Source organism: Eurosta solidaginis, chromosome 1 (genome assembly GCF_040869045.1).
Source record: "Eurosta solidaginis isolate ZX-2024a chromosome 1, ASM4086904v1, whole genome shotgun sequence".
Classification (NCBI taxonomy): Eukaryota; Metazoa; Arthropoda; class Insecta; order Diptera; family Tephritidae; genus Eurosta; species Eurosta solidaginis.
This window is the reverse complement of record NC_090319.1, coordinates 68,787,411-68,806,298: the sequence shown is the minus strand read 5'-3', so window position 1 is coordinate 68,806,298 and position 18,888 is coordinate 68,787,411. Positions and strand designations below refer to the sequence as shown.

The window sequence follows — 18,888 nt, the reverse complement described above, 5'->3', positions numbered from 1 at the left end:
AGGTTCGAAAAAGGTTCGGTGTTAGCAACAGGCCAAATACATAAAATTGGATCTCTATCATAAAGTTAAAGTGAAAATTAAAGTTAAAGTTAAAGTGAAAGTTGAAGTTAAAGTTGAAGTGAAAATTAAAGTTAAACTTAAAGTGAAAGTTTTTTTTTTTTTTTTTTTTGTGTTTCGTGGAAGGAGGAAATGCTTTATGCACTGACCGGGATATTTAAGCCTCACTTCGAGACTCTCCGAGTGTAGGACTCCCTTCTTCCATGAAGGCCTACCCACTAAAACCTAACCTCCCACGGCCCGCGCAAATCCCCGTACCTGGGACCGCGTTTAGCATTACTTCGGGTACGGGTGCGCGCTACGTGAGCTCTATGGCTACTCTCACGCTAATGGGCTAGGCATCCGTCTTCTCGTTTACTGGTAAGTATATGCCTCACATATGTGCTGACCGTATCCCATCTGTCTCTTCGACAGGTCATGTTATTAATGACACTGCCCGGGGATAGGTCGCCAAGTACCTCTTCTACCCTCCTTCGCTGATGGGAGAAGTGCCTGCATTCGAAGAAGGTGTGGCGTACGTCGTCTATTTCCCCACAGTACAGACAGCTCGGGCTATCAACCTTACCCATTCTGTGTAGGTATTTGCGGAAGTAACCATGTCCCGTTAGAAACTGGGTCAGGTAAAAGTCTACCTCTCCGTGCGGTCGCTTCAACCATGGATCAAGTTCAGGGATTAGTTCCCTAGTCCACTTTCCTACGATGCTGTTGCTCCACTGGTCTTGCCAACGTCGGATCGATTCTTCTCGCGCCTGCATGGCAACAGCAGCTCTACTTGCTTGCGATCCGTTGTCATATATTGTTTTTCTTTCCTCAACGAGAAGATATATCGGTATGGTTCCCGCAACGACCAGGACAGCTTCAGCTGATACCGTGCGGTAAGCCGAAGATATTCGCAGCGCCCCTCTGCGTTGGACCGAGGTGAGGGCGACTCGGTTCTTCCGGTATTTCATTGCGTCCGCCCAGATTTCTGCACCATATAAGAGTATAGAATCCGAGGCTGATGCAAGCAACTTCCTTGTGCATGGCTTTGGGCCACCTGTGTTTGCCATTAATCTACTCAACTGCGCTATTATGCGCGCAGCTCTTTCGCAGGTCCCTCGTATGTGATCCGAGAAGTTGAGTTTGCTGTCTAACCTCACTCCCAGATATTTCGTTGAAGCGAGTGTTTCTATTGGCTGGTCCCCAACCATCATGTTCCTGGTAGTGGGAATACGTCTCTTTGTGAGGATGACGATCTCCGTTTTGGCTGTTGCTAACTGGAGACCGTGCTCAGCCATCCACCTATTTACATTACGCATGACCTGGTTTAATTTTAGCTGTGCCAGCTCGCAGCTTGGTGCTGTTATCACAGCTGCCACGTCGTCTGCAAATGCAACGAGGAAGGTGCTTTCTGGCATGTCTAATCGAAGAAGACTGTCGTAAGTTATATTCCAGAGATCGGGACCTAGTACCGAACCCTGGGCTGCTCCACCTGTTATTTTTACCCTTTTTTGACCGTGAGTACTTTCATATATTAGATACCTCTCTCTTAGGTAGTCCCTTAAAATTTCTAACAAATATTGCGGTACTTTGAAAGTGCTTTCTAGTGCCTCAAGCATGTCCTCCCACCTAGCTGAGTTAAAAGCGTTTTTGACGTCCAGCGTGACCAGCAACACTATAGGTCTTGCTCTGTGGCACGCTGTCTCGGCTTTCTTGACTGCGTCTATAACTTCTGCTATGGCACCTATTGTAGAGTGCCCCCTCCGAAAACCATGCTGTCTGGGCGACAGTCCTCCGGCGTCCTGTAACGCTCTGGTGAGGCGTTGCTTCAGGAGACTCTCCATCAATTTCCCTGCTGTGTCCAACATACATAGGGGACGGTAGGATGATGGAGAGTTGGGATCTCCTTTCCCTTTTGGAATGAGAACCAGTCGTGCTGTCTTCCATATGGTGGGGAATATTCTTTCTTCGAGACATTTGTTGTACATGTGCAACATAAGTTCTGGGCAGTCGTTTGCAGCTAGTCTAATTGCCTCCGCGGGTATTCCGTCGGGCCCAGATGCTTTCCTAGGTTTCATAGTTCGCACGGCAGTTTTAAGCTCTTCTTCTTGGAATGGTTCCACGTTGCGATCTTCATGGGTAACGTACCCGCCCTCCCTAGGCAGTTGGGTGGGAAACAGGCCATCCACAATGTTCCTTATTTGGTTCTCGTCCATCAGCTGGTTTGGCGGACGGAACTTCTTCATTACTATCTTATATCCCTGCCCCCATGGGTCTCGATCCACTTCCTCGCAAAGCGCTTTCCAGCACTTAAGCTTGCTTTGCTTAATGGCAGCACTAAGAGCTTTCTTCGCTCCTTTGTACGCTTCCGACTTTTCTAGAGCCTCAGGCCTGCCGCGCGCGCGAGTTGCTAGCCTTCGCATCCTGTGGCATATTTTCCGCAGCTCCGCGATTTCGCTATTCCACCAGTATACCTGCTTTTTACCCCTCCACACTCCCCTCCGTGGCATAGAGAGGTTGCAAGCGTGGCGAAGACAGCTCGTTGTCTTTTCAACCGTCTCTTCCGTCGGACTGGAGTTGTTGATTATCCGTCGGGCATCCCCCAGTACTGATGCGGAGAACGTGGCAGAGTCGACCTTGGATGCGTCCCATGCTTTTGTTCTGCGTGGCCCGTTCGGAATCTGCCTCTGACCGGGATCGTTTAGGTGGAAAGTGATGTAGTTGTGATCGCTGCCAGTCAGATCCTCTATGACTCTCCATCCAGCAGCGGTCAGGAGCAGGCTTTCTGACACTAGTGTTACATCGGGGATCGAGTATCCAAAGCCTGGCCGTCGGTATGTAGGGGTCGTACCAGTGTTAAGCACGTTCAAACCGAGCCTGGCTGCCATCTCAAGGACTAACCTTCCACGGGTGTTAGTCTGCGGCATTCCCCATTCGACGGCTCTTGCGTTAAAGTCTCCCGCCACAACCAGGTTACTAGTTAAGTCCCTCAGGTCGTCTTCAATAAGTTCAAGCTTCTCCCTGAACGTTTGAATGGGATCATTCGGGGACAAGTAGCAGCTTACTATTGTGGTATTATTCGTAGTTAGGCGGACGTAGCCTTGTCCGGCAACACGGTTCACAATATTGGCGTTTGCATCTGTCATCCAGATTGCGGCGGTGCCGGTGTTGTCTATATGCCAATCATTTCGGGCTCTATAGGGTTCGCTGATGATAACGCTGTTAGCTTTATGGTCTAAGACCAACTGTTGTAGTAGCTCATCAGCAAGTCTGCTCCGGTTTAGGTTGCCTTGGATAAAACTAATCACTATTGAATTGAGACTTTGGCCTTTGCAACAGCGAGTGCCGCTCTGAAGATGCTGCATGCTCCAGATCCAGGGACATGATCGAGCTTCTGTGTATTACACAGGTAACATTTTGGAGCTGCGGTACAGGCCGAAGCTTTGTGGCCGCTTTGCCCACACTTCCAGCAGGCGTTACTCCTGTCTGGACCCTTGCATTCTGCCTTCCGGTGTCCGTAGCCGAGACACCTAAAGCAGCGTTGTACTTCTGCTCGCTGTCTGATTCGGCACTGTATCCATCCGATCGGAATTTTACCTTTTTTGAGTAGGGCGTTGCCAATATTCTCGTCCACTTCGACGACCGCCATTTTCTGTTCTCTTTGGTTTGCTGCGAACACAGAGACCCGGAGAGGTCTAGTGATTTCTTCTTTTCCGACCTCCCTCCTTATTGCGTCTTGGATTTCTGTTTCGGTTGTGAGACAGTCCATGCCAAGTACTTCCAACTTCATCCGCTTGGAGAGCTGTTGTGCTTCACCGACCTCTCCTACTGCACTACCTATAGCTGCTCTGAAGGCCGTCTGGTCACTGCAGCGCGCCGTTTCAATCAGTACGTTACCAGATTTGGTTTTTCGTACTGACCGTACCACCGTACCTGTGTCATTAGGGCGGAGCTGGCCGCGTATGGCCCCTAGTACCTGGGCATAGCTTTTGCCTTCCACAGGTTTTACCACAAAAGTTGCTGCTTGTCTCCTCTTTCTCGCCCGTTTTTGAGCTTTAGGAGCTTGGACGGGGGTTGCCTGCTTGGCTGGCTGGGCCCGCTGTTTCAGCCTCCGGCGCGCTACATTGGACCAAGACTCACCTTGTGAAAGCGTATTTGTTCTTTCATCTCGTTTCTTTTTGGCTTCCAAGTCCTCCGAGCGGGAATCTGAGCTCGTTCGTGCCCTCTTGCTTTTTCGGCCCGATTCTCTGTTCTCATCTACCTTTTGGGCCCTTAACGATCCCATGCAGCTTAACGCTTCCTCGAGAAGAGCCATACCGGTTTTTATGTCCTTGGACACGGTCTTCTGCTTGAGAGCGGTTTCCTGCATCTCGCGCAGCACTGATACCGCATACTCCAGCAGTTCGTCTTGGCTCTTCCCTTCGAGGCTTGTGTATGAGAGTGAGCCTCTTGGCGGAGTCGCACGTTTCTCCTTCCCAACAGCGCGCTGTGCAACGACATTGGGTGAGCTGACCGACGCTTTTTCCCTTGCAGTAGCAGGTGTGGACTGGCTGGGGTTATTACGCAGCTGTGCTTTCGCTGCCTTTGTCTTTTCCGCCGATTCGGTGCCTTGTGTGGGCATTACCGACAAGGTCGCTCTAGCGGGGGTTGTTAAAACCGGCGATCTCAGCACTTTAGTGCTCTTCTTGAACACCGCTTCATCGCCCCTTTCTTTCTCGCTTTCTCTACTTTTATCTTCCTTTCTTGTTTTTATTTTGTTGCTCATTTGTTCTATTGGGTCTCCGCTTCAAGCCGCTATCTCCGCACGATGTGCAGTCGCCGTCTTCAATTCCCGTGGTTATCTTTGCAGAAGCAGGGAGGCCACGCGTGGGTTGACACAGGTCCTTATGGGAGTCTGTGTTCAGAGCCAGAATACAGCGTTAGTCAGGAGTCGTCTCAACTGAGCCTGCACCACCAACTTAATGGCGACGTGCTTCGAACGTACTTGAAGACCTGCCAAGGTTTTAACGAGACGGAGACGATGCCGATATTAACCTACCAGCCGTTTCGGCAAGGTGTCACCCTTGCTTATTAAGGTAGTAGCCTATCGTCATCGCCAGCTCGTAGCAATCAGTTCATAATCATATTTCCAGTTTTGGTCAACAGGATCTTACTGGTCTCGATCCTGTGGATGCTTGATGGGGTATTTTAGGGCGGCATCCTATCGCCCTTCCACCGGAACTTTGGGATGTGTTGCCCTTAGAGCAACACATTCCCATTTTTCCACTGGATTGCTCGTTTTGGTTCGCCCTGAGTACTTAATTCACTCAGTACCTCCCGTCTTGTGGGAAGCGTTCCTCTATCCACCACCTGAGGAGGCGCCCGGTAGGGGACCGATACCCCCGCGGGTAAAGTGAAAGTTAAAGTTAAAGTTAAAGTTGAAGTTAAAGTTGAAGTTGAAGTTAAAGTTGAAGTTAAAGTTAAAGTTAAAGTTAAAGTTAAAGTTAAAGTTAAAGTTAAAGTTAAAGTTAAAGTTAAAGTTGAAGTTAAAGTTGAAGTTAAAGTTGAAGTTAAAGTTAAAGTTGAAGTTAAAGTTGAAGTTAAAGTTGAAGTTAAAGTTAAAGTTAAAGTTGAAGTTGAAGTTGAAGTTAAAGTTAAAGTTAAAGTTGAAGTTAAAGTTGAAGTTAAAGTTAAAGTTAAAAATAAAGTTAAAGTTAAAGCTAAAGTTAAAGTAAATGTTAAAGTTAAAGTTAAAGTTAAATTTAAAGTTAAAGTTAAAGTTAAAGTTAAATTTAAATTTAAAGTTGAAGTTAAAGTTAAAGTTGAAGTTAAAGTTAAAGTTAAAGTTAAAGTTAAAGTTGAAGTTAAAGTTGAAGTTGAAGTTAAAGTTAAAGTTAAAGTTAAAGTTAAAGTTAAAGTTAAAGTTAAAGTTAAAGTTAAAGTTAAAGTTAAAGTCAAAGTTAAAGTTAAAGTTAAAGTTAAAGTTAAAGTTAAAGTTAAAGTTAAAGTTAAAGTTAAAGTTGAAGTTAAAGTTAAAGTTAAATTTAAAGTTGAAGTTAAATTTAAAGTTGAAGTTAAAGTTAAAGTTAAAGTTGAAGTTAAAGTTAAAGTTAAATTTAAAGTTGAAGTTAAATTTAAAGTTAAAGTTAAAGTTAAAGTTAAATTTAAATTTAAAGTTAAAGTTATAGTTAAAGTTGAAGTTAAAGTTGAAGTTAAAGTTAAAGTTAAAGTTAAAGTTAAAGTTAAAGTGAAAGTTAAAGTTAAAGTTGAAGTTAAAGTTAAAGTTAAAGTTGAAGTTAAAGTTAAAGTTAATTTTAAAGTTGAAGTTAAAGTTAAAGTTGAAGTTAAAGTTAAAATTAAAGTTGAAGTTAAAGTTAAAGTTAAATTTAAAGTTGAAGTTAAAGTTAAAGTTGAAGTTAAAGTTAAAGTTAAAGTTAAAGTTAAAGTTGAAGTTAAAGTTGAAGTTAAAGTTAAAGTTAAAGTTAAAGTTAAAGTTGAAGTTGAAGTTGAAGTTGAAGTTAAAGTTAAAGTTAAAGTTAAAGTGAAAGTTAAAGTTAAAGTTGAAGTTAAAGTTGAAGTTAAAGATAAAGTTAAAGTTAAAGTTAAAGTGAAAATTAAAGTTAAAGTTAAAGTGAAAGTTAAAGTTAAAGTTAAAGTTAAAGTTGAAGTTAAAGTTGAAGTTAAAGTTAAAGTTAAATTCAAAGTTAAAGTTAAAGTTAAATTTATAGTTAAGTTAAAGTGGAAGTTAAAGTTGAAGTTAAAGTTAAAGTGAAAGTTAAAGTTAAAATTAAAAATAAAGTTAAAGTTAAAGCTAAAGTTAAAGTGAATGTTAAAGTTAAAGTTAAAGTTAAATTTAAAGTTAAAGTTAAAGTTAAATTTAAAGTTAAAGTTAAATTTAAATTTAAAGTTAAAGTTAAAGTGGAAGTTAAAGTTAAAGTTGAAGTTAAAGTGAAAGTTAAAGTTAAAGTTAAAGTTAAAAATAAAGTTAAAGTTAAAACTAAAGTTAAAGTGAATGTTAAAGTTAAAGTTAAAGTTAAATTTAAAGTTAAAGTTAAATTTAAATTTAAAGTTAAAGTTAAAGTGGAAGTTAAAGTTAAAGTTAAAGTTAAAGTGAATGTTAAAGTTGAAGTTAAAGTGAAAGTTAAAGTTAAAGTTAAAAATAAAGTTAAAGTTAAAGCTAAAGTTAAAGTAAATGTTAAAGTTAAAGTTAAATTTAAAGTTAAAGCTAAAGTTAAATTTATAGTTAAAGTTAAATTTAAAGTTAAAAGTTAAAGTGGAAGTTAAAGTTAAAGTTAAAGTTAAAGTTAAAGTGAAAGTTAAAGTTAAAGTTAAAGTTAAAGATAAAGTTTTTTTTTTTTTTTTTTTTTTTTTTTGTGTTTCGTGGAAGGAGGAAATGCTTTATGCACTGACCGGGGTATTTAAGCCTCACTGCGAGACTCTCCGAGTGTAGGACTCCCTTCTGCCATGAAGGCCTACCCACTAAAACCTAACCTCCCACGGCCCGCGCAAATCAACGTACCTGGGACCGCGTTTAGCATTACTTCGGGTACGGGTGCGCGCTACGTGAGCTCTATGGCTACTCTCACGCTAATGGGCTAGGCATCCGTCTTCTCGTTTACTGATAAGTATATGCCTCACATATGTGCTGACCGTATCCCATCTGTCTCTTCGACAGGTCATGTTATTAATGACACTGCCCGGGGATAGGTCGCCAAGTACCTCTTCTACCCTCCTTCGCTGATGGGAGAAGTGCCTGCATTCGAAGAAGGTGTGGCGTACATCGTCTATTTCCCCACAGTACAGACAGCTCGGGCTATCAACCTTACCCATTCTGTGTAGGTATTTGCGGAAGTAACCATGTCCCGTTAGAAACTGGGTCAGGTAAAAGTCTACCTCTCCGTGCGGTCGCTTCAACCATGGATCAAGTTCAGGGATTAGTTCCCTAGTCCACTTTCCTACGATGCTGTTGCTCCACTGATCTTGCCAACGTCGGATCGATTCTTCTCGCGCCTGCATGGCAACAGCAGCTCTACTTGCTTGCGATCCGTTGTCATATATTGTTTTTCTTTCCTCAACGAGAAGATATATCGGTATGGTTCCCGCAACGACCAGGACAGCTTCAGCTGGTACCGTGCGGTAAGCCGAAGATATTCGCAGCGCCCCTCTGCGTTGGACCGAGGTGAGGGCGACTCGGTTCTTCCGGTATTTCATTGCGTCCGCCCAGATTTCTGCACCATATAAGAGTATAGAATCCGAGGCTGATGCAAGCAACTTCCTTGTGCATGGCTTTGGGCCACCTGTGTTTGCCATTAATCTACTCAACTGCGCTATTATGCGCGCAGCTCTTTCGCAGGTCCCTCGTATGTGATCCGAGAAGTTGAGTTTGCTGTCTAACCTCACTCCCAGATATTTCGCTGAAGCGAGTGTTTCTATTGGCTGGTCCCCAACCATCATGTTCCTGGTAGTGGGAATACGTCTCTTTGTGAGGATGACGATCTCCGTTTTGGCTGTTGCTAACTGGAGACCGTGCTCAGCCATCCACCTATTTACATTACGCATGACCTGGTTTAATTTTAGCTGTGCCAGCTCGCAGCTTGGTGCTGTTATCACAGCTGCCACGTCGTCTGCAAATGCAACGAGGAAGGTGCTTTCTGGCATGTCTAATCGAAGAAGACTGTCGTAAGTTATATTCCAGAGATCGGGACCTAGTACCGAACCCTGGGCTGCTCCACCTGTTATTTTTACCTTTTTTTGACCGTGAGTACTTTCATATATTAGATACCTCTCTCTTAGGTAGTCCCTTAAAATTTCTAACAAATATTGCGGTACTTTGAAAGTGCTTTCTAGTGCCTCAAGCATGTCCTCCCACCTAGCTGAGTTAAAAGCGTTTTTGACGTCCAGCGTGACCAGCAACACTATAGGTCTTGCTCTGTGGCACGCTGTCTCGGCTTTCTTGACTGCGTCTATAACTTCTGCTATGGCATCCATTGTAGAGTGCCCCCTCCGAAAACCATGCTGTCTGGGCGACAGTCCTCCGGCGTCCTGTAACGCTCTGGTGAGGCGTTGCTTCAGGAGACTCTCCATCAATTTCCCTGCTGTGTCCAACATACATAGGGGACGGTAGGATGATGGAGAGTTGGGATCTCCTTTCCCTTTTGGAATGAGAACCAGTCGTGCTGTCTTCCATATGGTGGGGAAAATTCTTTCTTCGAGACATTTGTTGTACATGTGCAACATAAGTTCTGGGCAGTCGTTTGCAGCTAGTCTAATTGCCTCCGCGGGTATTCCGTCGGGCCCAGATGCTTTCCTAGGTTTCATAGTTCGCACGGCAGTTTTAAGATCTTCTTCTTGGAATGGTTCCACGTTGCGATCTTCATGGGAAACGTACCCGCCCTCCCTAGGCAGTTGGGTGGGAAACAGGCCATCCACAATGTTCCTTATTTGGTTCTCGTCCATCAGCTGGTTTGGCGGACGGAACTTCTTCATTACTATCTTATATCCCTGCCCCCATGGGTCTCGATCCACTTCCTCGCAAAGCGCTTTCCAGCACTTAAGCTTGCTTTGCTTAATGGCAGCACTAAGAGCTTTCTTCGCTCCTTTGTACGCTTCCGACTTTTCTAGAGCCTCAGGCCTGCCGCGCGCGCGAGTTGCTAGCCTTCGCATCCTGTGGCATATTTTCCGCAGCTCCGCGATTTCGCTATTCCACCAGTATACCTGATTTTTACCCCTCCACACTCCCCTCCGTGGCATAGAGAGGTTGCAAGCGTGGCGAAGACAGCTCATTGTCTTTTCAACCGTCTCTTCCGTCGGACTGGAGTTGTTGATTATCCGTCGGGCATCCCCCAGTACTGATGCGGAGAACGTGGCAGAGTCGACCTTGGATGCGTCCCATGCTTTTGTTCTCCGTGGCCCGTTCGGAATCTGCCTCTGACCGGGATCGTTTAGGTGGAAAGTGATGTAGTTGTGATCGCTGCCAGTCAGATCCTCTATGACTCTCCATCCAGCAGCGGTCAGCAGCAGGCTTTCTGACACTAGTGTTACATCGGGGATCGAGTATCCAAAGCCTGGCCGTCGGTATGTAGGGGTCGTACCAGTGTTAAGCACGTTCAAACCGAGCCGAGTTAAAATTAAAAATAAAGTTAAAGTTAAAGCTAAAGTTAAAGTTAAAGTTAAATTTAAAGTTAAAGTTAAATTTAAAGTTAAAGTTAAAGTGGAAGTTAAAGTTAAAGCTAATGTTAAAGTAAATGTTAAAGTTAAAGTTAAAGTTAAAGTTAAATTTAAAGTTAAAGTTAAAGTTAAATTTAAAGTTAAAGTTAAATTTAAATTTAAAGTTAAAGTTAAAGTGGAAGTTAAAGTTAAAGTTAAAGTGAATGTTAAAGTTAAAGTGAAAGTTAAAGTTAAATTTAAAGTTAAAGTTAAAGTTAAAGTGGAAGTTAAAGTTAAAGTTAAAGTGAAAGTTAAAGTTAAAGTAAATTTAAATTTAAAGTTAAAGTTAAAGTTAAATTTAAAGTTAAAGTTAAAATTAAAGTGGAAGTTAAAGTTAAAGTTAAATTTAAATTTAAAGTTAAAGTGGAAGTTAAAGTTAAAATTAAAGTTAAAGTGAATGTTAAAGTTAAAGTGAAAGTTAAAGTTAAAGTTTAAGGTAAAGTTAAAGTTAAATTTAAAGTTAAAGTTAAAGTGGAAGTGTAAGTTAAAGTTAAAGTTAAAGTTAAAGTGAATGTTAAAGTTAAAGTTAAAGTTAAAAATAAAGTTAAAGTTAAAGTTAAAGTAAATGTTAAAGTTAAAGTGAAAGTTAAAGTTTCTTATCGGTCACCACGCTTAAAAAGTGTAACTTGAATTAATATCAAAGAAAACAAAATGTTGCATAAATATTATAATTGCATAAGTTGATAATATGCAATAGCTTTACCGCGACAGTCCTCGAGTGCCACACGTCCTTTTTCTTGTTATTGCATTGTCATCGGGTTCTGAATTATATTTTAAGTTTCAAGCTTGTAGCTTATAGGGAAGTTACTTAAATTTCAATTAAAAAATACGTAAACATCGCTCGCTACTCATATTCAAGCTAAATAAAACCGTTTAAAATAAAATATTGACCTTTTAACGCCGAGTTGCCGGTTTCTTTTCGGATTTTTATCAACGAGTTACGGACGTGTAGTCGATTTTATATTGAAGGTTTATCGGTATCTGTTGTTTAACAAACCGATAAGTCGTAAAAAAAAATTGATAACACTCCGATGAGAAATCGATTACTTTTCATTGTCAATCAGCGTCAAATAAATTGATAAGTAATCGATAAGTTTCGATATAAAATCGATAGATTTTTGATAACAAAACCGTAACACGCCGATAAGAAATTGATAATATTCTGATAGCAAAACGATGTATTTTTGATAACATATCGATAGATAATCAATATCTTTTCAATAACATAATGAATTGTTGATTGATTGATTTCCGTGTTATTTTGGGATTATTTCTGTATGTATTAGGGACTTTTCTGAGATCATTTCGGGTTTGTTTTCGGACTGTTTCCGGATTATTTTGAATCAATTTCATAATAGGTTCGGAATATTTTCGTGATAATTTGAGTTTATTTAAGGGTAGTTTTTCAAATTTTTTCTTGATGATTTCTTGGTTGTTTTCGGAGTAGTGTATGAACTTTTTCCTAATTATTACGTGATTATTTCAAAACATTTTTGAGATTACTTGGGACTGTTTCATACTTTTTTCGGGAATATTTCCGGATAATTGTGGATGCAGTACAGAATAAATTTAATTTTTTTTTGGTTTTAAGTTTAAATTATTTAGGGATCTGGTCTGTTCGAGGGTAAGTTTGGAATAAATTGCAGAAACATATGGGAACTGATTGGGGCTTTTTCTTTGGAATTTTCTCTGGACGATTTCGTGATTGTTTTTGGAACAGAACCGTGACTATTTCGGCATAATTTCGATTTTAGGTCGCTTTAAATTTATATTCGGAATACTTTCGAGACATTTTTGAGATCATTTCGGACTGATTTTGGGACTTATTTCGGATATTTGCGTTTCAGATCAAGTTTGAATTATTTTTGGTATCATTTCGAGTTCAGTTCATGATAATTTTAGAATTAATTTCGAGATTACATCGGTACTTATTGGGGACCTTTTTGAAATTTTTTCATATAGTATCGGGATTATTTCCAAATTATTTCGATATTATTTTCTGGATAATCCCAAGGGTGTTTCATGATAATATCCGAATCCTTTTCCTTTTTTGTGATATTTTGGATTTTTTTTCAGGAATGTTAGCGGGTTTAATTTCAAAATAACAATTATCTCTTTTGGATATTGGGTCTGTTTACGGTATAACTACGAGAATATCTTGATTGATTCGGTATTATTTTCTAGATCAATTTACGAGTATTTCGCAGCTATTTCGGGTTAATTTTCGGATTGTATTATATATTGGTATTATTTTCGGAATCGATTTCTAAGTATTTCGGTAAAGTTTCGGCCCTATTTCGGGATAATTTTAGGACTGTTCTAGGATCATATCGTGGAATTTTAGGCAACATTTTATTATGTTTTTGTCTGTATATATTGATTTCAAGCCGTATCAGTTGCACGTTGTCTTTGTCTCTGTATTTGTTTCAATGGGGTTGGCTTCGCTTCGTTTGGATCGTACTCCTTCTCTTGTTTTTATCAATTTATTTTTGATTCAATTAAATATTTACTTATCTTAGCAGACGTTTCAAAAATGTCTTATATCAGAAAACTACTGAAAAATGCACTATTTCAAAATTTGTTTCAAAAACGCCCTATCTGAGCGTAAATTCAATTCTTACATGAGATAGGGCACTTTGGAAACAAATCCTGAAATGAATATTCAGGTGTTCTCATCCCGTTGACGTTTTCCCTTATTCTGACAAATTCGGCATGCAGTTTTAAGATGGTTGTCTGTCATACAGAGCTGCCTTTGCGTTCTACTTATTACGATCGGAGTAGATTTTACTATACGTTTGGAAATATTAGTTGTGTCTTTTTACATCTATAGACGTTTACGTTTAAACTTTATATGGATTGCTAAGCGTCAAACTTTAAATACACTTTTGAAATTGCTGCGCATAAAATTTGTTCTAAATTTGAATACGCATTATACTCAGATTCAACTGAAATGTGTGTCTATGTTTCACCTCAACACTAATTCTATATAATAAATAAAATAAATAAATGTAAGGCGCGATAACCTCCGAAGAGATCTAAGGCGAGCTTCTCTCCCAATTTGCGTCGTGCTCCTCTTGATTTTTCCCTACAAATTGGCCGGACGGGACCTACATGTTTTATGCCGACTCCGAACGGCATCTGCAAGGCAGATGAGTTTTCACTGAGAGCTTTTCATGGCAGAAATACAATCGGAGCGCTTGCCAGACACTGCCGAGGGGCGACCCCGCTTAGAAAAATTTTCTTCTAATTGAAAAATCTTATTTCTAAAATTTTGATGTTGCTTTGCCCGGGAGTTGAACCCAGGGCATACGGTGTGATAGGCGGAGCACGCTACCATCACACCACGGTGGCCGCCATTCTATATATTACCTCTAAAAATGGTGTGTACTCACTATTCATCGCAACCGATTCAGCTATATGTGATACACTATGGCCACCAGAGGTTTGTGTCTCCGACTTTAGGTGCACCCTGTTTTGTAGCTAGTTATTTAACCACTGCCGCTAGATGGATCTCCTAAGCATTATCTAAGCGAGGATAAGCGTTTTTTTACGCGTGAACGTAAAAAAAAAACACGGCTATTATAAATATATAATCCGCTACTAGAATTGTTTAGCCAAAGAGATTAACGTAACTTTGTGTTCCCCAAAAGAATATAGAAAAAATTTTGCAGAAAACAAATTTTTTGGGGAATTTTGTATGAAAATTAAGTGATACAAGTAAATACTGGAAAAAATAGCTACCGAAAAAGTGAGGTTATGTTGTTGACATCACCTTTATTATTACATCATAATGCGTGCCTATGTTTTTGAAAAATATACTTAGATAGGGTGATAGTCGATGTATTGAACTATTTTTAATAATGTTTTTTTTATTTTCTGTTTTTTGTTTTTTTTTTTTTTTGTTTCTTATTTTTTGCTTCTTTTTCTTGCTTGCCCAGTATTGACGATTAGGGTCAAGTATTTTCTTCCACAACAAACAACAAGATCTAACATATTTCAGTTCTTTAAGAACATTTTTATCAACATTTGTTGCATAATTTCTTTTATTGAAGTTTATTTATTTAACTATTTTTCTTCTTTGCAGATAAATATGCTTTGAGTGGAGCATGTAACTACACAATTAGACTCAAACAGGTCAAAAATACTTGTGGAATAGAAAATCAACAACAATTATGATAACAAAAGAGCAACGTTTTTACAAAAGTAACACATTTTTTATTTCTTTTTTTCAAATATTGTGCATACATAGTATGAGCATATAAACAACAAAAAAAATTAAAAAAAAAAACAAACGCAGTACAAGTATAAACCAACAAACTGAATGCGCAAGCGCAAGACACAATCCTCATCTATACGCCTCAATCTACATTGCATGAATATGACATATTTGTATGTAAGTACATATGTATGTAATCAAAGAATATGTGTGTGTTTGTGCTTTGGTATTACACCTATGCTTATCGCAGATACGACAACGACAACGTTTACCAACAACAACCAAAAATGTTATCGGCGGTTGCGGTGATGACGGCGACGGCAACGATAAGATAAGGAACTCACACATGCACACGCTAACTCACCTGGAGTGGTCGCAAATAAATCAAATTTCTTATATGTATTTAAAAAAGATACACACACATATTTATGGAGCACTAACACAAGCTCATTGTAGTACATATGCTTGTATTTGTGCAATTGTTGACAACTTTAACTAGAGTAAGAAGTAAGGCCGTAATTCACAAACAGTTTCCTCAAGTCTCCAAAATGGCAACAATCTAGCACAATCTTTGTCATGGCAGCAGGGCGATTTGCTGGGAAGCCCACGAATGTGGCGACCGTTGTTAGAAGAAAATTTCGTTCTAAAACTTTTATATGTGCCACGCCTTAGCATTCGAACCCGGTATTTATGGCATGCCAATTCAAGCGCAAGACAAACATACCTGACATGCATATCTCTGCGCGCGTGTAAATAATAAATATGCATGTATGACTGTGATTTACAAGGGAAACGAGGGATGCGGTTAAACGCAACTTAACCGCACCTTCAGCACCCTCGCAACATGTCCGGTGGTTCTTGAAGGTAAATATTTAGGCAAATACCGAAAATGTATGAGTATTTGTGCGAACTCGAGTAGTTAGTGTATGCATGTATTTGTAAGTATCTTCCATGGTGAAGTAGGTCTAGTAGGTTTAGGTGTTGCTCGACTAATTTAATTTGAACGAAAAGGTGTTAAACGCGCATTGGGTCGGGTTGTCACTAAGCATAGATTTAACCGCCCGAAGAAATCTTAATATTCAGAAAAATAGCACACCAATTTATTATACAGAACTAAAATTTGCAGCACTAATAACAAAAAATTGAATAAAACCAGACGATCCCAAAGACGATCGCAGCAGAGTGTCTGTGTAAAACGTGCGTCATTAAAACCGATTGCGCTTAAGTGTCTAAAGTGAAAGTGATTTATTTGCTCAATTCTATCCAAATTGTGCTAAAAAATAAAAACGCATATCGAATTTACGTTTAAGTGTAAATATTTTTATTTATTTTTTTTTTTAAGTATCTACCGTTTAGCATAAGTTAGCCTCTTAACCGAAAAATGCAACTCAAGGTATGTAGTAGGCGTGAGCATAACGTGATCTCATTATAAATATTTACCTGCAATCACTATCTTGACGATACTTTTGTTTTTTTATCAGACCAATGTGTATTGGGCGGGAAAAATTATCTATGTTTGGACCTGATAGCACTGAATGTATACCAAAACTGATAGGGAGTTCTCAAACAAGAATCTGCCCCTCTTTCTATGTTTACAAAATGCTGCAGCAAAGATACTAGATCAATGAACGATTAGCAGTAGACCACTGTTTTAAAATTTGTTTTATTTGTATCTTTAGATAGCTAAGTGTGACTTTTTAATTCGCAAATAACTATACATTTTTCAAATCTCAACTTAATATCAACTTCACACAGAAACTTAATCAAAACACAATTTCATTTAATGGATTAATTTAGTTCTCCTTTTCACACCGCGCCATTTGCTTCATTAAGCGAACATCTATCGACAGCCCCAAAAAAATAATACACTTTTAAAAAAATATGTTTAAATAGATAGCAGCCGAAATAGATAGCAAATTACTCAAAATCATGATACAAAAAATGGAGTTGTTCCATTTAATGTGACGTTAGCCACTTGACTTTTACGGGGACTATAGCTGTGTTTTTTAACACGCGTATATCCGTTTACGCTTAAACTTTATATTGACTGCTAAGCGACAAACTATAAATACACCTCTGAAATTGCTGCGCATAAATTTTGTCCTACTAAATTTCAATACGCATTATACTCAGATGTAACTGAAATATGTGTCTTTGTTTCACCCTCTACACTAATTCTATATATTCTATGTGTGTCCACAATTCATCGCAACTGATTCAGCTATATGTTATACCCTATGGCCATCAGAGCGTTGCGTCTCCGCTTTTCGGTACACCCTGTTGCTGTAGCTAGTTGTTTTACCACAGCCGCTAGATGGGTCTCCTAAGCACTATCTAAGCGAGGATATGCGTTTTTTTACACGCGCAAACGAAACGTATACGGCGCGTGTTATAAAACACGGCTAATGACAACTTCATCAAAAGAAGCTACCACATTAAAAAATGTTATGAATTTTTCTAATTTTGATGGATTTAATATTACCGGATAGAACTCAATTTCTTTCATAGTTATTTTAAATAAAAAAATGAGCCGCATGCATTGAAAATGTTTTAATATGAAATATCAGCCTAGAAAAGAAGGTATTCAATAAGTTTTTCGTGCTCCCGGAAACTGCTGTGGTGGAAGAAATATGGATCGAAGTGTGCAAATCAGCCAAGGGAACACCGCCGTAGGGTCCGTAGGGTCCGTAGGTTTGCTCACAACATTTTGACAAAACATTTACGTTTGTCAATTTATTGACCAAAGGAAGTCTTTATAAACCAACACCGCGTTTTCTAAAGAGTTTAGCATACTTAAATGCAATTTTTATGAATTTAGATGGTGATAAATTGGCTACAAGTCCACATTTTTTCCTTTTTATATATCGGATAATTCAAGTATAGCGCTGGAAGAAGGAATTCTTAAGCCATTTTTTAGAGAACATTTCCCTGTAGTTCTGCAGGTTAGCCACTGGATGTGAGCTTTCTTATGCCCTTTGTAACAGGAGTCACCTTGGGGCAAGCCCCGGCGATACATATTCTGTGCCTTTGTAGCATTGGCAAGGAAGTAGAGTTCGACAAACGTAACGCACTAAATACCTACCACACATTGCAGACTTTGGAGTAACACTTTTTCTCAACATGCCTTGAGAAATATCCACTAAAGAGGCATGGTAATAGGGTCATGCTCCTGTATTTTTTCTACTTGGTGTCAAGCTGCCATATGAGTCATTAACCAATGTAGTTATCATCCACTATTTTTCAATAAAATTGCATGTTTCACTATGTCTCAATCGATATATGTATAAATCGATATATGTATATAGATCGTGCCAAAGCATGTTATTATTTTCTCAGATGACCATTGCGTTTTCAACCTGAAAGAAATGCCCATCCCGAAAAACCACAATTTCGCCTTAAACAGTAACGGTATGGCAAGGCTTCTAGCAAAACAAAAACATTATGAAACTTCAAAAGTCCACAAATACGTCAACATTTTTTGACTAGAACTAACTTCTTTTTTATACCATGCTGAAAATAATTTATTTTTGATTGTCATTTGCTACATTGCCAATAAAATCCGAAACACCAAACAAAACCGACTAGATTTTTCACTCCATTCGGCATTCAATAAAACAATCATGAGAAATTTAAGAATTTGTATTTTGTATGCAAGATTGATTTCAATAAGTGCTTTAATGTAGAAAACTTAATTAATTCTTTCATTAAGCCTCTGTGTGAAATTGGCATAAAACTTATATTGAACCAGTAAAGCTTTTTGCATGAGAAGCAAGTCAAAATACTAATCGCTTTTTGGGATGACCCTACTGTCCGTGTTTTACTAAAATTTTAATACTAATGATATTAGAAGTTATTACCAATTTCAATTAGGTAAATTAAATAATTAGTGAACTCTTCTATATTAAAACCCTTATGGAATTCAATCTTCTGTACAAAATACAAATTCTTGATTATATCATTGGAAAAAAGCATTGTCAAATATCGTAACGCTTTTGAGGTAGCTCGATTTCTTTAATCACCATATTTCTGCATATTTTCATTGACATTTTTTCTCAACGGTAACAAATTGAAATTTCGCAAAAATATATTTTTTTCGTTGTGATTTGGAATTAACGTGAAATTTAAGACTTTGAGTTGTTTCCATGGTTTCTAATAAAAATTTGTATTAAATCCAAAGCGAATTCAAGCTATTTACCGAACAGAAGTATGTCACGTCAAAAAAAAAAAATGTTTCATTGATTTCGATTAACTGACATATTGTTGTACCAAGGCGTTGTATGGAATATAATCAAGAAGAAGCAGCCAGTTGTTGGGATAACAACACCTGGGCATTGTAAATTTTACCAAGTAGCGCAACTAACAGCTGATCGGTGAAAATTCGCACATTCACACGCACAGTTCTCGACCCAGTTTCAAAAAAAAAACTTTAGATTATTTAATTCAAATTTTAA

The 18,888-nt window shown here is 38.9% G+C and overlaps 1 protein-coding gene across 8 annotated transcripts in view; it reads left to right on the top strand.

Annotated features, from left to right (window-relative positions):
* Nucleotides 1-18,888, top strand: part of GATAe (endoderm-specific GATA factor) — a 96,108-nt gene that overhangs the window by 35,244 nt on the left and 41,976 nt on the right. For 4 of the 8 annotated variants that reach the window (XM_067757961.1, XM_067757963.1, XM_067757958.1 and 1 more), the window contains exon 2: nucleotides 14,306-14,614. The exons of 1 other annotated variant lie outside the window; for it this stretch is intronic. In XM_067757961.1, coding sequence (XP_067614062.1) covers nucleotides 14,543-14,614 — 72 coding nt within the window. In that variant the 5' untranslated portion in view covers nucleotides 14,306-14,542. Of the gene's footprint in view, nucleotides 1-14,305; nucleotides 14,627-14,687; nucleotides 15,302-15,460; nucleotides 15,831-18,888 lie in introns of those variants that run through there. 3 more of the 8 variants (XM_067757965.1, XM_067757968.1, XM_067757964.1) reach the window with 3 other exon arrangements.